Source organism: Protopterus annectens, chromosome 2.part0 (assembly GCF_019279795.1).
Source record: "Protopterus annectens isolate FY-2018-M chromosome 2.part0, PAN1.0, whole genome shotgun sequence".
Taxonomy (NCBI): Eukaryota; Metazoa; Chordata; order Ceratodontiformes; family Protopteridae; genus Protopterus; species Protopterus annectens.
Window position 1 is genome coordinate 1158295365 of NC_056728.1, and position 18245 is coordinate 1158313609.

General features: G+C 41.8%; 1 protein-coding gene across 1 annotated transcript in view; it reads left to right on the forward strand.

The window, feature by feature from the left end:
* SEC31A (SEC31 homolog A, COPII coat complex component) overlaps positions 1 to 18245 on the forward strand; it is a 1704034-nt gene that overhangs the window by 1312023 nt on the left and 373766 nt on the right. The window contains exon 22 of the mRNA XM_044060384.1: positions 14620 to 14793. Coding sequence (XP_043916319.1) covers positions 14620 to 14793 — 174 coding nt within the window. The remainder of the gene's footprint in view (positions 1 to 14619; positions 14794 to 18245) is intronic.

Here is an 18245-nt window from a genome sequence, read left to right on the forward strand (position 1 = left end):
TTTGTCTACATTTTGTTAAACCCATCAATACGTGACCTGTTTAACTATTAATTTAAAATCCATACTTCATATAAACAATAATATTAAGAATAAATATACATAATTCATAGACTGTAAAAAAGATGTCTCGATATTAAATAGACCAAAATAGTTGCCTAGAAATGTATTTATGTTATATTAACAATATATATATATATGAATATCTAATAGTTGAAAATTTAAAAAATGCTAAAATCTGATAATATAATGTACTATAATAATAATAATACTGTTCAAGATGAATGGAAACATTAAAAAACATTGAAAAACTTGTAAATAAATACTATAAAATCATTGTTATAAATGTTTAAAAAAACAGCAAATATACTATGAAATATACTGAATTAATTGTGTTAAAATAAATTATGTAAAAATAATTTATATAAAAATAAATTGATTGTTTGGAAACTGTACCAAACAGAATGCAAAGGGAAGTCTAAGGAAAGGAATTTTACAAAAAGAAATGTGGCTGTCATGCTAATCATTGTTGAATGTACCTATATTTTATAAGGTATCCCAATGGGTCTTATTTCTATATTCTTAGTAGTGGTTTAACGGCTATACCGCAGCACCACCACCGCAGTACCACGGACTGGAATGCTTAAGATCATTTCTGGTTAAACTATCTGCTTTTTCCACTGATAGGATTGACACAATTAGCGCTTTGTTTTCTAAGGTGCTTCAGGGTAACTTTTCCCACTTTAATAGAGCTATTTGTCAGCAGGAAAAAGGAGTGGCGATGGGCTCAAAAATGGCCCCTGCATATGCCAGTCTTGTCCTTAGTGTGTGGGAGACAAGCCACTTGTTCATCTACCTGGGTTTCAACATACCAGGCTGTACAGATATTATATGGATGATATATTTTTTGTATGGCAAAGTTCACAGCAAGATCTGGTCTTTTTCATTCACTCCCTGTCCCACAGCATTCTGTTTTTCAATTTCAAAATCTCAGGGTATACAATTCTTGGACATGGAAATCACTCTTGACACCAATTCATTGTGTTGGGATTCCAATATTTTCCGGAAGAAGGTGTACCTTAATTTTTTTTAGATTTCAGCAGTCAGCACCCGTTTTCATGAAGAGAAATATTGCGAGGAGACAATTCATTAGATATTCCTGCATTATTAGCAATGAGGATAATTTCTACAAAGAGAGGCACTTCCTGATCAGTTTGTTTATGAGTAGAAATTACCCTACGCCTGTACTTGATAGAATTTTTACCAAAGTTAGTGAACCCAACGTATCAGGTCAAATCAGATCAAAACTTAAGCCTGGTTTACAGAAAACATCCAGCCAACAAGCAATTTTGGACCGAGTCCCTTGAGTACCCAGTCAGAATAATACTATGGACCAGACCCCCTGTAACCTATCAAGGCAGCACCTTGGAATGTACCGTTAGTTTCCCACTTCCTGTTTGTTTGGACCTTAAACCAAAATGAGACATTATTCCCAGGAAGTGGGAAATGATCAGAAGCAGCAGGGATGTCACGGCAGTTCTGGAAGACGCACCTGCTTTCTGTCACAAAAGAACAAAGTCCCTACGTGTTTCTTTTGAACACGTGAATAAACCTTTTTTGCTTGAATGAACAACAAGTGCTGATGAAACACCAGGCATGTTTCCCTTCGGCTCTTGAGTTGTTTGCAATTACATTCACAAAGGTGCAGACTTTGTTTTCCAACATTGCAATTTTACAGTTATTCACCACAGATATATTTTGATTGCCATAGCTCGAATGTTGTTTATGCAGGGATATGCGACACTTGCAGTAGTTTCTACAGAATTAAAACTTCTCAGAAACTTTCTGACATTATAAGAGAACATTGTGCGGCTATCCACATCACAGACTTGAAAAAAAGCATTGGGTAAACACAGTTTGTACTGCACAGAGATCAGAGAATTTAAATTCATACTGTTGGAACAGGTTGATGTTTTCTATGGGGACATTGATAGAAGTTAGAACTGCATAAAGTGAAGTGGCAGTTGCTTCTAAATGCTGTTTCCCTGGGCTTAATGAAACACTTGTGTACTGTGCTGGCTTAATTGACCCCTGAGCTACTTCCCAGCCTTTGCTCTCTCTTTTACATGACCTGTTTAGATTTGGTATAAATTTTGTCTTCGCCTGCTTAATTAACTTTATACTTCTGTTACCCTTGATTGCATTCACACATACGTAGCAGTTTGTATTTTCTCGTGTAACAAGGACACGTAAGTTTCTTATTGATGGATGTTCTTCGTGTTTCACTGTTGTAGTTATTACATTTGGGTAATCTGCTGGAAGGTTGCCCTCAGTCGGCCTGAATGACAAAGTCTTGGGTCCTGCGTAGGTTGCTATCTACTCTTCCATGACGTCAGGTCATCAGGGGTATAAAGCATGCAGCCGACGCCAATTTAATCAGTCTTTCTTGCCGCGCGGTGCCCGAAGCAGAAGCAGTTCGTAAGTGCCAGTCGGCCGACTCCTGACATTTTCGCATTTGAGTTTCAGAACCGAAGTCTTCAACTAAAGCTAAGTACCCCATTGGGGAAACTTTTTCTTGCTCCTTTCCGATGTCCGTAAAAGTTAATAATTGCATTACTTGTGGGAAGCAAATACCTCATAAGGATTTTCATTTGTACTGTATCCATTGCCTAGGCCCAGATCATAATGTGCCTTGCTGTCGGTTTTGTGCTAGATTTAACCAATGCAGTATTAAGTGTCAGTATATTTTTGCGTCAAAATATTTTGGATCCAGATTTAATTGCCCTGAAATGTCATCTGATAGCAATCCGACTACCGGAGTTCACAAAAAATGCAAAGAAAAAGACGGAGGCAGTCCGTCAAGGTCCAAAACTGATGACGAAGTTTCTCCTAAGCCAGTCGCCGTTTCGCCGGTACTCAGTGAGGCGCTTTCGCAGCCCCTGATACCCGCTACTTTTGAGTCGCAGGCCTCTACCGAGACCCATGCGGAATCCGGTATGCTGTGAGATTCTCAGAGTACTGAACCCACGGATGTCTCTCCCTTGGATGGGTCCGAAGCCGCTGAGCAGGCACCGGTTTCTGAGGGTGTTTTCAGGCCTCAACATATTTACATAAAACTGACACCATCTTCAAAAACAAGATCAAAAACAACTTCTAAGTCTAAAAAAAACGATGCATGATCCACATGCTCAGGCCCCTATGCCTAAAAAACAGATGATCAAAATGGCTGAGGACTTAATTACCTTGATCAGGGGTTCCCAACCCCCCCCCTGCTAAGAGGCCTAGGCAAGATACTGATTATGAATCTTCAGATCAGGTTTCTATTTCTTCTGATTCCTCTTCTGATCAGGAAATTTCTATACCACCCTATGAGGATTCAGATGCAGAAGAATCCATCCCATCTGCATCTCCTCCTGAGGATTATTCTTTTGGAGAATCCTTGCATACTTTAAGGGAACATTTTCATTGGGAGAGTAAGGATTTCTCTGAATCAAAAAAGAGGCTTAAGGATTTTCTTCTTCTTCTTCAGCATAGGCCTTTGGCTCTACCTCCTGTATTAGACAATGTTGATGATGTGTTTTCGGAATTAAGCATGGCTCCTGATTCTCTACCTCCGGCTCCTAGTAAGCCAGACAGAGATATTACAGGATTCCTGACTCCTACAAATTTCTATTCAAAAATCCAGCTGCTGATCCTGAAACTATCTCACAGGGTCCCAAAGGTGTAAAGGCCTCTACAGTCCAAAATCCTACCCCCTCTGATAGAGATTCCAGGTCGCTGGATAGATGGGGAAAGAAGGTTTATACGTCTGCAACCTTCGCAATTAGGGCCTTAAACTGCCAATTTCATATGCTTAAATATCAACAGCATGTTATGGGCTTATTGAAACAGAAAATGATGTTGATTTCTGATTGTGTGGAAAATAAAGAATTACAGGAATTATTGCATGCAGCAGAACAGGTTGGAAAGCATACTTTGCAATGTGGTTTTGATTCGTTGGAGGCCTCTTGCAGGGCTGCAGTTACTGGATCTGTGATTAAAAGGCATGCCTGGCTCACGGAGCAAAATCTACCCGATCATGTTAAAGCTAAATTGTTGGATGTCCCTTTACAGCATGATACTCTGTTTGGTAATAAGGCAGAAGAGGTTTTAAAGAAAATGGAAGACAAAGCTAAATCTATGCAAACTTTAAAAGATTTCTTACAAGTGCAGCCACCCAGATTCAGTAGGCACTTGCTTACTAATAATTGGTCCTTTCCTGCGTCTAACAGAGCCTCTCAAGGCAAATCCAGGCGCTCAAAAGGCTCTAGATACCAATCACAGGGTTCTTACAGGTCAAAGCAATGGGGTGCCTCCACGTCCATATCTGGAGGAAACAAAGCACAACCCTACAGTAAGCAGTCTCAGCGACTTCCCTCTACCATCACCAAGCACTTATCTTTTGGCAGCCCCCTTGGGGGGAAAAATTAGCACTTCATGCTCAAAATTGGCAGTTAATTACCCAAGACAAGTGGGTATTAAACATAGTATCCCAGGGGTACAGATTTCATTTCCATACTTTGCCAATTCCAAATGGTTGGCCAGATCTGCCGCAAAATCAATGGGCAGAGGCTCAGAAACAAGTTACGTCCCTCATGGATATAGGGGCTATTCAACCAGTACCAGAACAGGAAAAAGGACAAGGTTTTTATTCAAGACTGTTCCTGGTACCCAGAAAAGACAATGCCTGGCGTCCAGTACTGGACTTAACGATCTTGAACATGTTCCTGGACATTCCAAAATTCAAAATGCTGACTTTACCACAGCTACTGCCTATGCTGGGCAAGAACGCTTGGTTAGTGACTCTAGACTTAAAAGAGGCATACTTGCATATCCCAGTAAGGGAATCCTGCAGAAAATACCTCCGCGTCAAGGCAGGTTTTATGCATTACCAATTCTCTGCACTGCCCTTTGGCTTATCTACTGCCCCCAGGGTCTTTACAAAGTGCCTGGCACCAGTAATTGCATTTTGCAGACAAAGAAGCATACAAATTTACCCTTACTTCGATAACTGTCTCATTCAAGCAGAGAACAAGGACATTCTTCTTCAACATTTGGCTTTTGTAAAAAGGCTTCTAACATGCCTAGGGTACACAATAAACGAAAAGAAATCCCAACTGGTACCCTCTTGAAAAATTACATTCCTAGGTGCAAGCTTGAATACAACTGCCCAGATGGCTTACCTTACGCCAGACAAACAAAGGCAACTGACTATATACTTCAAACAGATGGCAACAAAAACCCAGTTATCTGCAAGACAAATTCTGCAGGCTTTGCATGCATGGCATCCTGCATTCTACTAGCTCCATATGCAAGACTGCATATGAGGAAACTTCAATGGTACCTAAAAAGTTTATGGAGTCAACATTGTCACAGTCAGGAAACAATGATTCCTCTCATTCACTGCCTACAACAGGAGTTTCTTTGGTGGGCAGAGACATGTCACCAGAACAAGGGACTGTCATTCACTCTACTCCCTGCCACCCAAACCCTAACTACAGATGTATCAGACTATGCTTGGGGGGCCCACCTGGTAGGGAGATGCATTCAGGGCATATGGAGCCCAAAACAAATGCATCTGCATATCAACCAGAAAGAGATGCTAGCTGTTCAGAATGCCCTGACAGCCTTCAAGGACTTACTTCATCCAGGACAACTACTGATAAATATGGAAGACACCATGGTTATGTGGTACATAAACAAGCAAGGGGGTGCACATTCCTACCCCCTTTGCAGACTAGCCATGGCATTGTGGAACACAGCCTTGACTTACCAAGTACATCTTCAAGCTCAGTTCCTGCCAGGAAAACAAAATACTTTGGCAGACGACCTAAGCAGAAGTCTTATGGACCCGCATGAGTGGAAACTAGATCCACAAGTATTCAGCACGGTAACACAGAAATGGGGAACCCAGGCATAGATCTATTTGCCTCTCCCCAAAATTATCAACTGGACAAATTCTGCACAAGGACTTATCACAGACAAGCATGGAAAGTGGATGCTCTATCCTTCAGTTGGAAAAACCTATCCGTGTACACCTTTCCCCCTCTGCCTCTCCAAGGTCTTACTAAAGGTCAGAAATGAAAAACCAAAAATGATCCTAATTGCTCCGGACTGGCCTTGCCAGCACTGGTACCCAATTTTAGGGAATGTCTCAACTCCCTCCTTGGAACTTGCCTCAAATACCTCATCTACTGTCTCAGCAGAACAATCAAATTCTGCACACTCAACTCCAAACTCTGAACCTTGCAGCATGGTTGATCATGTAATTATTCAAACAACACCTCTCAGTAAATCTGTTATGGATGTCATTTTGGAAGCCAAAAGGCCTAGTACTAGAAAATCTTATGCTGATAAATGGAAGAGATTCTGTGCTTGGAACCAAGCACAAGGAACGGACACATCAAAACCAAATATCCCTCAGATTTTACAATACTTAACTGAGATGCTTGACAAGGGCCTATCCTTCTCCTCAATAAAAATTCATGCCTCTGCCATCTCGGCTCATTACAACAAGGAGCCTCCCATCTTTTCTCATCCTCTGCTAAAACAGTATCTTAGAGGGGCCAAAAACTTAAGGCCTCCCAGAAGATCACCAACTCCTGCATGGGACCTCAATTTTGTGCTGGAAAAACTCACCCTGTCTCCTTTTGAACCAGCAGCTACTGCGATATAACGTTTTTATCTTGGAAAACAGCTTTCCTTTTGGCAGTCACTTCAGCAAGAAGAGTTTCAGAACTACAGACTCTCATGGCTGTGGAGCCTTTAATTACATTTTACCCAGACAGGGTGTCCATCAGTACCAATCCTTCCTTTATGCCTAAGGTGGTATCCAGTGTGGCTCTTAACCAAACTATTCACCTGCCAACATTTTACCCAAATCCGCAGAACAAGGGGACGCGGATTCTGCATTCATTGGACGTACACAGACAACTAAGATTCTACTTAAAAAGGACCAAATCTCTTAAAAGTCTTAGCAACTACTGGTGGCATTTGCTTCAGGATCAGAGGGGAAGGCTATATCAAAGCAGACTGTTTCTAAGTGGATAAGCCACTGCATTAATTTCTGCTACTTGCATCATGGTAAACCTGTACCCAAGGGAATCCGGTCACATTCCACCGGAGCTGCCTCTACCTCAGCAGCCTTTCTCAGAGGAGTTCCATCCAAAGACATTCTAGAAGCTGCTACTTGGAGCTCAGTTCATGCGTTCATAAAGCATTATCATTTGCCTTCCTTCTATAAATCCAGGACAGGCTTTGCCACTGCAGTTCTGCAGGGCCTTATAGCTGCTCCTAATGCTATCTAGCTCCATCCTCCCATCCATAGCTGTGGGATTCTACCCAAATGTAATGACTGCAACAGTGAAACATGAAGAACATAGTATAGTTGTGTACACTTGCCATAAATATAGATGTTCGAGTGTATTCACTGTTGCAGTCCGGGTTACCCACCCACCATCCCCTTGTTCTATAACTTCTCTTTCCTTCACTATACTCTAAAGTCTTTGTGGTGTATTTGCTTTTAGATGAAGGTAAAGTTTTGTTGCTAAACGTGCATTTTCATATATTACTGTTTATTTATATATATATATATATATATATATATATATATATATATATATTTTTTTTTTTTTTTTTTTGCTCCCCATTTGGGGGGCACCTAACATCTGGGACAAGAAAAACTGATTAAAATGGCATCGGCTGCATGTTTTATACCCTTGACGACCTGATGTTATGGAAGAGGAGACAGCAATCGAAGCAGGACCCAAGACTTTGTTATTCAGGCCGACTGAGGGCAACCTGCCAGCAGATTACCCAAATGTAATAACTGCAACATTGAATGCACTCGAACATCTACATTTATGGTAAGTGTACACAACTATACTTTTTTATTATACCAAAAACAATATTTATTGACCTTACCACTGCATGTTTTTCTGAAGAAGTTCTTGATATAAATAAAGAATGAAAATACTCAACACTGGTTCTCCTTTGTCTGTCTTGCCGGGTAAAAAGAATTTGCATTTAGTATTTTTTTTTTTTTTGTGCAATTGGCTCTTCAGTTTATTAAGTATATATACATATATACCTGTATATATACATATATAAGTGTGTGTGTGTGTGTGTGTATATATATATATATATATATATATATATATATATATATATATATATATATATATATATATATATATATACACACACACACACACACACACGCATATCATATATATATAAAATCAAGGGATGGATTAAACATTGACAAGAACATCCCAAATTCACTGCATCGTGGATAATATGACACCAGGCAGAAGAAGAATACTGATGAGATGTTCTTCGTGTTTCACTGTTGCAGTCATCACATTTGGGTTATCTGCCTGCAGGTAGCCCTCAGCCGACCTGAATACCAGAGTCTTGGATTCCTGCGTCTGATGCTGTCTCTTCTTCTATGACGTCCAGCAGTCAGGGTTGTAAAACATGCAGCCAACGCCATTACATCAGTCTTTCTTGCTGCGCGGTGCCCGAAGAAGAAACAGTTCGCAAATGCTGGTCGGCAAACTCCTGAAATTTTCGAGTTTCAGAACTGAAGTCTTCAGAAAAGCTGTACCCCATTGGGGATCCTTTTTCTTACTCTTAACCGATGTCAGTAAAAGTTAACAATTGTCTTATCTGTGGAAAGCAAATACCTCATAAAGAATTTAATTCGTACTGCATTCCTTGCTTAGGCCCAGACCACGACGTCCCTCACTATCGGTTTTGTACCTTATTCAATCCTCGAACTGTTCGTCGTTGGGCTATATTTGTAGCAAATTATTTTCGCACTCGATATAACTATCCAGAAATGGCTTCAGTAAGCCAGCCGACTACCGATATTCCGAAAAAACGTAAAGATAAAGACAGACAGCATAGGTCCAAAACTGCCAACAATGCTTCCGTTAAGCTAGTCACCAGTCCGTTGGTACTCACTGATGCGCTTTCGCAGCCCCTGATACCCACTACCTCTGATTCGCAGGCCTCTACTGAGACCCATTCGGAGTCCGGTATGCCGCGAGATGCTTTGACTATGGAACCTGCGGATGTATTCAGGCCTACAGACTTGCATTTTAAACAGACTCCATCTTCTTCATCCAGGCCTAAAACTCGACCCACGCCTAGAAAACCGACGTCCAAACCGCATGCTCAGGCCCATATGCCTAAAAAACAAATACTTAGAATGGCTGAAGACCTTATTACCTTAATTAGGGGAAGCCAGCCTTCCCCCAAGAGACCTAGAACTGTTTTTCCTTCTGATACTTCTGATTAGGAATCTGATATTTCTGTTTCTTCTGATTACCAGGATTTGCCCTTCTCTACCTATGAAGATTCTGATGCAGAGGATTCCATTCCCTCTGCTTCCCCTCCAGAAGATTTTTCTTTTGGGGAAACCTTGCGCACTGTTAGGGAGCATTTCCGCTGGGAAAACCAGGATTACTCTGACTCCAAAAAGAGGCTTAGGGAATTCTTAATCCTTCCTCAACACAGGCCTTTAGCTATCCCTCCTGTTCTGGACATTTTAGATGATGCTTTCTTGGAATCTAGCCTTTCCCCCTGACACTTTACCTCCAGCTCCCAGAAAACCTGACTGGTATTACAGAGTACCTGACTCTCCTGGGCCTGAGCATGCGGTTTGGACGTCGGTTTTCTAGGCGTGGGTCGAGTTTTAGGCCTGGATGAAGAAGATGGAGTCTGTTTAAAATGCAAGTCTGTAGGCCTGAATACATCCGCAGGTTCCATAGTCAAAGCAAAGTCAAATCCTCTTCAAGAATCCTACTGTGGATCCAGAGACCATTTCCCAAGGATCAAAGGGCATTAAGGCTACTGCTGCCAAAAAACAAACCCCTTCTGATAGCGATTCTAGAGCCTTGGACAGATGGTGTAAGAAGGTATATACTTCTGCTATTTTGGCCATTAGAGCTTTAAAGTGCCAGTTTTATATGTTAAAGTACCAGCAGCATATTATGGGACTACTTAAACAGAAAATTATGTCGATTCCTGACTGTGCTGAACACAAAGAATTACAGGATTTAATGCATTCTGCAGAACAAGTTGGTAAACATACTTTGATACTTATGACTCTTTAGAAGCATCTTGCAGGGCTGTTGTCACTGGGTCTGTACTTAGAAGGCATGCTTGGCTTGAGCAAAATTTGCCAGATCATGTTAAAGCTAAATTACTGGATGCTCCCTTAAACCAAGACTGCCTGTTTGGCAACAAATCAGAAGTCGTCCTCAAAAAGATGGAGGAAAAAGCTAAATCTATGCAAACTGTTAGATTTCCTGCAAGTACAGCCTCCCAGATTTAGTAGGCATTTGCTTTCAAAGAACTGGTCCTTTCCAGCCTCTTCTAGGCCTTCTCAGTCCAAACCCAGGAACAGCAGACCACCTAGGTTACAGTCTCAGAGTACGCACAGGCCTAAGCAGTGGAGGGCTCCCACTTCCAAAGCAAGGAGTAGTAAGACACACCCCCCCCAATGGAAAAATGGCACAATGACTTAACCTTAACCCTTCCAAGCCCTGCTCAACTGCCTGCTCCCTTAGGAGGAAAACTCGCCCTGCATGCAAAAAACTGGGAACTCATTACCCAGGACAAATGGGTTTTGAATATAGATTCCTCAAGGATACAGATTCCACTTCCACACCCTACCAACCCCAAATCAGTGGGCAGAGGCTCTACAGCAGGTTCTCTCTCTTGTATGTATCAGGGATATTCAACCTGTCCCAGCAGAAGAAAGGGGACAAGGTTTTTATTCAAAACTTTTCCTGGTACCCAGAAAAGACAGCTCCTGGCATCTTATCCTGGACCTCTCCATTCTAAACACGTTTTTGATAATCCCAAAATTCAAAATGCTAACACTTCAACTGCTGCTTCCTATGCTAGGCAAAGATGCCTGGTTGGCAACCTTAGACTTAAAGGAGCTTACCTGCACATTCCAGTAAGGGAATCTTGCAGGAAATACCTACGCTTCAGGGCAGGCTGCATGCACTATTAGTTCTCTGCACTTCCCTTTGGCTTATCTGCTCCGCCCAGGGTATTCACAAAGTGTCTAGCTCCAGCCATTGCATTTTGCAGGCAGAGAAATATTCAAATATACCCATACTTAGACGATTGTCTGATTCAGGCAGAAAGCCAGGACTTGCTATTAAAACATCTGGCATTCGTAAAGAAACTTCTAACCTCACTGGGGTACACCATAAATGAAAAGAAATCTCACCTAGTACTCTGCCAACAGATTGTATTCCTGGGAGCAAGCTTGAGCACAACTTCCCAGATGGCTTTCCTCACTCCAGAAAAATAAGTTTATTTGACAACCTACTTCAAATTACTGGCCACAAAGACAAAGCTATCTGCAAGGAAAATCCTGCAAGTCCTGGGGTTCATGGCCTCTTGCATTCTACTAATTCCATATGCAAGACTGCATATGAGGAAACTACAATGGTATCTAAAAAGCCTATGGTGTCAACATTCTTAGGTCCTGGAATCAATGATTCCTATCATTCCTTGTATAAAGACAGACTTCCTTTGATGGGCAGAGGCCTGCTACCACAACAAGGGGCTGTGTTTCACTCTACCCCCTGCCGCCCAAACCCTAACAACAGATGCATCAGACTATGCATGAGGGGCTCACTTGGCAGGGCAGTGCATTCAGGGCAAATGGAAACCAGGACAGATGCACCTGCATATCAGCCAAAAAGAAATGTTAGCTGTACAGAATTCCCTGACAGCCTTCAAAGACCACATTCTTCCAGGTCAATTATTGGTAAAGACAGACAACACCATAGTTATGTGGTACATAAACAAGCAGGGGGGATCCCACTCGTACCCTCTCTGCAGACTAGCCGTGGCTCTGTGGAACACAGCCTTGAGCTACCCAGTGCACCTATAGGCTCAATTCCTGCTAGGCAAGCTAAATTCTCTGGCAGACGACCTAAGCAGAAATCTCATGGACCCACATGAATGGAAACTGGAACCAAAAATATTCAACCTCTTGAGGAACAAATGGGGCATTCCAGAGATAGACCTGTTTGCCTCCCCTCAGAACTATCAATTGGACAAATTCTGCACAAGGGCTCCCCACAGTCAAGCATGGAAAGTGGATGCCCTGTCCTTTACTGGGAAAGCCTCTCGGTTTATGCCTTTCCCCCCTCTGCCTCTCCACTTGATGGTTCTGCTAAAGATCAAACAGAACAAGCCAAGGACAATACTGATTGCACCAGATTGGCCACGCCAGCACTGGTGCCCCCTCTGGTGCCCCCTCTGGTGCCCCCTCTTGCGCAGTATGACACTGCTGAAACCATGGCACCTGCCTCAGACCCCTTCCTTGCTGTCCCAGCAGGTGGGCCAGATTCTGTACCCTCTGCTTCAAACCCTGAACCTTGCAGACTGGCTAATTCCTTGAGCTCTCCAATAGCATCCCTCAGTAAGCAGGTGCTAGATGTCATTCTGGAGGCAAGGAGGCCTAGTACTAGAAGATCCTATGCTGAAAAGTGGAAAAAAAACTGTTCCTGGAGCCAGACTCAGGGGATGGGCACAACGATGCCCAGCTTACTTCATATACTTTAGTACTTAACAGAAATGCTCCACAAGGGCCTATCCTTCTCGTCAATTAAAATTCATGCATCTGCCATTTCAGCACATTATGATAATGAACCACCCCTCTTCTCTCACCCCTGCTAAAGCAATTCCTCAGAGGGGTCAAAAATGTAAGACCCCTCAGGAGAGCCCCTACTCCAACCTGGGACCTTAACTTTGTATTGGGAAAGCTCACTCTCCCTCCTTTTGAGCCAGCTATGACTGCAGAGTTGAAATTCCTTTCTTGGAAAACAGCCTTCCTTCTAGCCATCACTTCAGAAGAAGAGTGTCTGAATTACAGGGCCCTCATGGCAGTGGAACCCTTCATTATCTTCCATGCAGACAGGGTTTCCCTCAGAACCAAGCCTTCCTTTATCAGCCCATTCATTTGCCTACCTTTTTCCCGAATCCACAAAACAAAGGAGAATGAATACTGCACTCTTTGGACCGTGCACAGACGACTTAGATTTTATTTGGACAGGACTAAGCCTTTCAGAAAATCTGAACAGCTGCTAGTTGCCTTTGCTGCAGGGGTAGAGGGGAAGGCCATTTCAAAGCAAACCATTTCTAAATGGATAGCCCATTGCATTAATTTCTGCTATACGCACCATGGAAAACCTACCCCACGGGATAAAATCACATTCCACCAGGGCTGCATCTACCTCTACATCCTTTCTCAGAGGAGTCCCTACCAGGGACATCATAGCAGCTGCTACCTGGAGCTCTGTGCATACCTTCACCAAGCATTACCACATGCCTATTTTTTCTAAATCCAGAGCTGGTTTTGCCACTGCAATCTTGCAGGTCTTAATAGCTGGTCCTAATGCTCTAACTTCCTCCTCCCTTCCTTAGCTTTGGGAATCAACCCAAATGTGATGACTGCAACAGTGAATATACTCGAACATCTACATTTATGGTAAGTGTACACAACCCTGGAACAGTTGAGGAATGCTGTTAAATGTAGGAAGCCTGTGTTTGGGGTTTGGATAAAACTAGCCCATTATGCCAATTGGTTGACTGCTCCCTATGAAATGGCTGAAGCTGAAGAGAAGGTGCAGTACAGTGTAGCACAACAAACAACTTTCGTGACTAATGAATGACCTCAATTTGCCTCTTTCCTTTATCCACTAGTCTTTCAAAGGCTAGTGTAATGGAAATGAAATGGGCTTGAGGTATGTGGTGGTAATGGGGGGGGGGGAGACTGATGGTCGGCATGCACATATGGGAAAATGTTCAGGAAATTTGTTTTCAAGCTTTTATTTTTAATTTCCTGCCTCTATGTTGAACCACCTATGACTGCATTGAATTCATTATCCATTTGATTTCTGATGTCCTTTAAGTACACTGGGTTAATTCGACATGATTCTAGCAAGGCTTGTGATTGTCATGACAGTTCTGGCATTGATAAAGGTCTAGCTTTACTAGATTGTGCAGCAGATGCTGCTCGTATGATTGTGTTTTGATAAAAAAAAAAGTGAGTATGCCAAGATGTTACTGCAGAAAAAAATGTGAGGAGCCAGTCATTTTCCTGAGATATTGAGTACCTAAAATGTGAGCCAAAAAAGGACCGATTTTGAGCCTGTGCCAGTGACCTAGAGGGATAAAGTCTCAACTAGTGGCTCAAACAGTTGAAGACACAGGCAGGGAAGATCGGCATGCCCATCCTGCGAGAAGGGATGGTGGTTCTTGTTCCCCTTGAGATACTGCCTTGATAATAGGATCTGTCTGAAAAGCAGAGGCCCTTCTTGATGCATTCACCTGGTGCTCAGAAGACATGAACTTGAGTCAAACCTGTGACAGCACACCCTGTCAACCCATATTTTTTTTTTTTTTTTTTTTACTGATTCATATCATTACTGCATTTGTTTTGTAAAATCTAAAAACTTATCAAACAGTGCTGATCCTTTTGAATACTGTGTATCTGTAGTGTAGATTGTCCTATTTTGATTGTTTTCTTTACATTCTGTATTCCAGCAAACTATTATTCATCTACGGGAGAGGTTGTTTAGAGCTCAAGGAGAGCTGTCAGGCCAAGGGATGGCATCATTTTCAGCTGACAAGCAACCAAAAGGAAGAGTGCCTTCTGCTTCAGCGGTTGGTACAATGCAGCAACAGGCAGTTCATTCACCACAACAATACTACCCACCGGTATGCTGTTTATTTCATGGATTCTGTGATCTTGAGAAGGGGTGTTCCTATTGATAGTGTTTTATAAGTTTATTACTCTGTTCATTTTCATTTCTTCCCACCTGTCTGTGTAGACTGTTATCTTGCAGCACTGACCCATGCATTACCCTGTCCCAGCTTGGATGTAGCCATTGCTACTATAAGCAAGAGTAATGTAATGCGGAGGCATCATCCTGGGTGCCTCATCATATAATTTTGACATATTTTATTATTTTTCTTCCCCTGTCTTTGGTTGCCTTTTTTTTTTTTTTTAAGGAGCTTGCTTGTTCAATTCCTTAGAGACAGGCAGTGTATAGACTTGCAGAACCCTTTTGGCCACACAGCGATAAGCTTCCTGCATATGTTGGTCTGAGGGTACACTGCTCATTTACTGACTCCCAGCCACTGCTGGGTGCCTGTCCTCCAAAGTGGGGCATTAATAAATTTATCCCCTTAAGAAGAGCAAACAGACTTTCTGCTACACATTCCTCTCACTCAGGCTGGACCTTTGATATATAAGCTACTACTCGTACCAGGGTCACCACCAGTCTTAATGGATGCCATGCTTTTCTCCCCCAATACCGCTAAGCAAATGGTGTTAAAGTTGATGAATTTATCCCCATTATACTGTGTTTCAGCACAGCGTGTTACATTGGTATGCATATTTTCTGGGGTACTGATGGCGTGCCTATTTTATATGGCTGGCTGTTCTTTCAGGCAGTGTTATTGACCCTACTCTTCCACTGCCAAGGTACTAAGTTAGTACCCTTCTCCCTGTGATCAGATTTTCCAGGTGCCTTAGTATAGCAGCTATGTAATGCAAAATAAATTGAGGTGGCTTTGTCAGAATTTGAATCTCTCTTCTGCAAATGTTTAGGTAGCATAGTGATTGATCTTTTTTAAATGTTTTTCTCATGTAACATTCATTACATTACTTAATCAGGAGTATGCACTTGGAGCAGTGCAAGCTTTTACCTGTACCAAGTGTGTCTCATCTGCTACTGGTCTGCTAATGTGGCATTAATTGTCAAATATCTCAGGATATGTATGATAATCATGTGGATTACTAAATCTTTCCCACCCTGAGTGGTCATTTTATTATAGGATGGTCCTTGGAATTGAGTTGCTGATGCTGTTTTCTGAAAGGTAACCATTTGAAATGTCAGGATTCAAAATGTCATGCCCCAGAATGTGGAGATCAGAAATCTAGAATTGCATATACCAAGACCAATATTGCCATTTCTTGGATTATTCACTCTTCTCTGAGGTTGGTGATCTCAGAATTGGTGAATATATAAGGTCTGAAGGAGGGGGCTGCCTCCCTCACATCAAGGGTGCAGAGGGGCATGACTCCCTACAAAAAACAGGTATAAAGAAGAACAGTGTTTGATATTTTGCTTTTCCTGTATTTCCATAGATTTTCCAAGTGTTTTGGAACTTAGCATTGCAAGTCTTGACATTTCAAAATGGAGCCCTTCTAAAATTCTACAAGTATGTCTTATGTGTTTAGCACCTTTAGCTGCTGAGTTAGTTGCAAGACACGTATGTGTATTTTTAAGGCAGCTGTTCACCTGCCTTAAGGTCGCTTCAGTCAACATACATTTATATCAAGAAAGCGTCTTGACATCAGTTGCACTGTTGTGAAAATTTCTTTCCCTCGACGTTGTTTGGTTGACCTTGCCAATGTAGCATTCTCTCACATTTGTGTGTAAAGTTAAGCGCTATTAGCACCTCCTCATTTCTGTCATACTGCTGCTGTAGAAATTTATACTGAAAAGTTGATAGTGGGGCCAGTTTTGAATTATTTTAACTAACAAGACCTTCATCTTATTCAAATGTTTTGATATTATATTAACAAAGTCATGTTCTTGTTTGCTCCTCTGGGTAGATCTAGTAGGTATAGGTACAGTGCATCTTCATAGATTCATATATTGTTAATAGCCTAACAACTTTGTGTGTGTGTGTGTGTGTGTGTGTGTGTGTGTGTGTGTGTGTGTGTGTGTGCGTGCTTTCTAAGCCTCGCCAAGTTTTCCCAAAAGAATAATGATGTTTTGTATCCGAATAGGATATCGAGAGCCAAGCATTTATAAGTTACCTCTGTCCATAAGGGGCATGGGTACTAGACCCGATGTAAATTTCCTTTTCCCCATCCAGTGGTCTAGGTTACATTTAAACTGGATAATAGACAAACTCAGCTTCACATGGATGGGAACGCTGTTCCATAACAGGGGCAGTCTATGGACACATCTGTCTCTCCATCATGTTCTATTTAAGTCACAGATAAAATTCAGGTCCCTAGAACTTATATTTCTGGTATTCTTTGACTTATGAATATGTAGGAGATTTGTAAGTGTGGGGTTTGCAGTTGCTTGTAAGCCAGGCATATATCACCCCTCAACAATCTGTAGGAGACTGAGTTAGAGGGAAAGGGCTTTATGGCACTATGTTTAATTCAGGTTTGTTACACCTTGTATTCTTTTTGAAAGGAGCCTCTGACAGCTGTCTAGTTTGCTGATCCTTGACCACTGAATCGACTCTTAAGAACACATTATCAACATGGTAATTAGCTGGAATGGCTGACTTCCCAAAGGGTATAATTATGCGTTTCTTTACTTGAAGGACTGTGAATTTTCCAGATTTTAGATCATATGAAGGTATTGCTGGTCAACATTAGGAGTCTAAACAAATAAATCCATTCATTACAAGCACTCCTTACTGTGTAAAACATTGATGTATGCATTACCATGGAGACCAATAAGAACGCTCCATCAGTGAAGAATTTCAGTGCAAAGTTCAGGCCAACCATTTTAGATGAAGGCACTAAAGTTAGTGGTGTCTCTATACCTTTAAAAACAGTTTCAACTTCATACTCGTTAGACAAGATAACTGTGTGTAGCTCCTCCATATCCAACTTACTGTTACCCAAATTCCTTATCGTATCTTGCCTAACTCTTATGTGCCACTCAGCCCAGAAGTCCTAGCTAACTGTTGTAGAATCCCTGTGCATAAAGCCAAGCACCATTCTGCTAGGAGACTTCAACTACTCCTCCATTAATTGAGAGGATTGCCATCCACAGACATGTGTGCCCAGAAATTTCTGGACTTCATTAGTACAAACTCTCTGGACCAGTTTTCTCCACCTCAAGTAGGGGGCAGTAAAGTCTGGACTTAGTCCTTACTAATATGGGACAGCTTTGCCCTCTACCAGTTGTCACTTCCTCCCTGGTCAAATTAGACCACAAATCTGTCACTCATCATAAGACTGAAGGTGGAAGCATCTTTCAATACCTTGGTATTCAGATGATATGCCAAGGCTAATCTACTAAAGCTGAATGATGACCTGACTAAATTCAAGATCCCCTTCCAACTTGATCTTATTGCTTATGCAGAATCCTTTACCACCAAATTCCTTGCAAATGTAAACAGCTGCATAA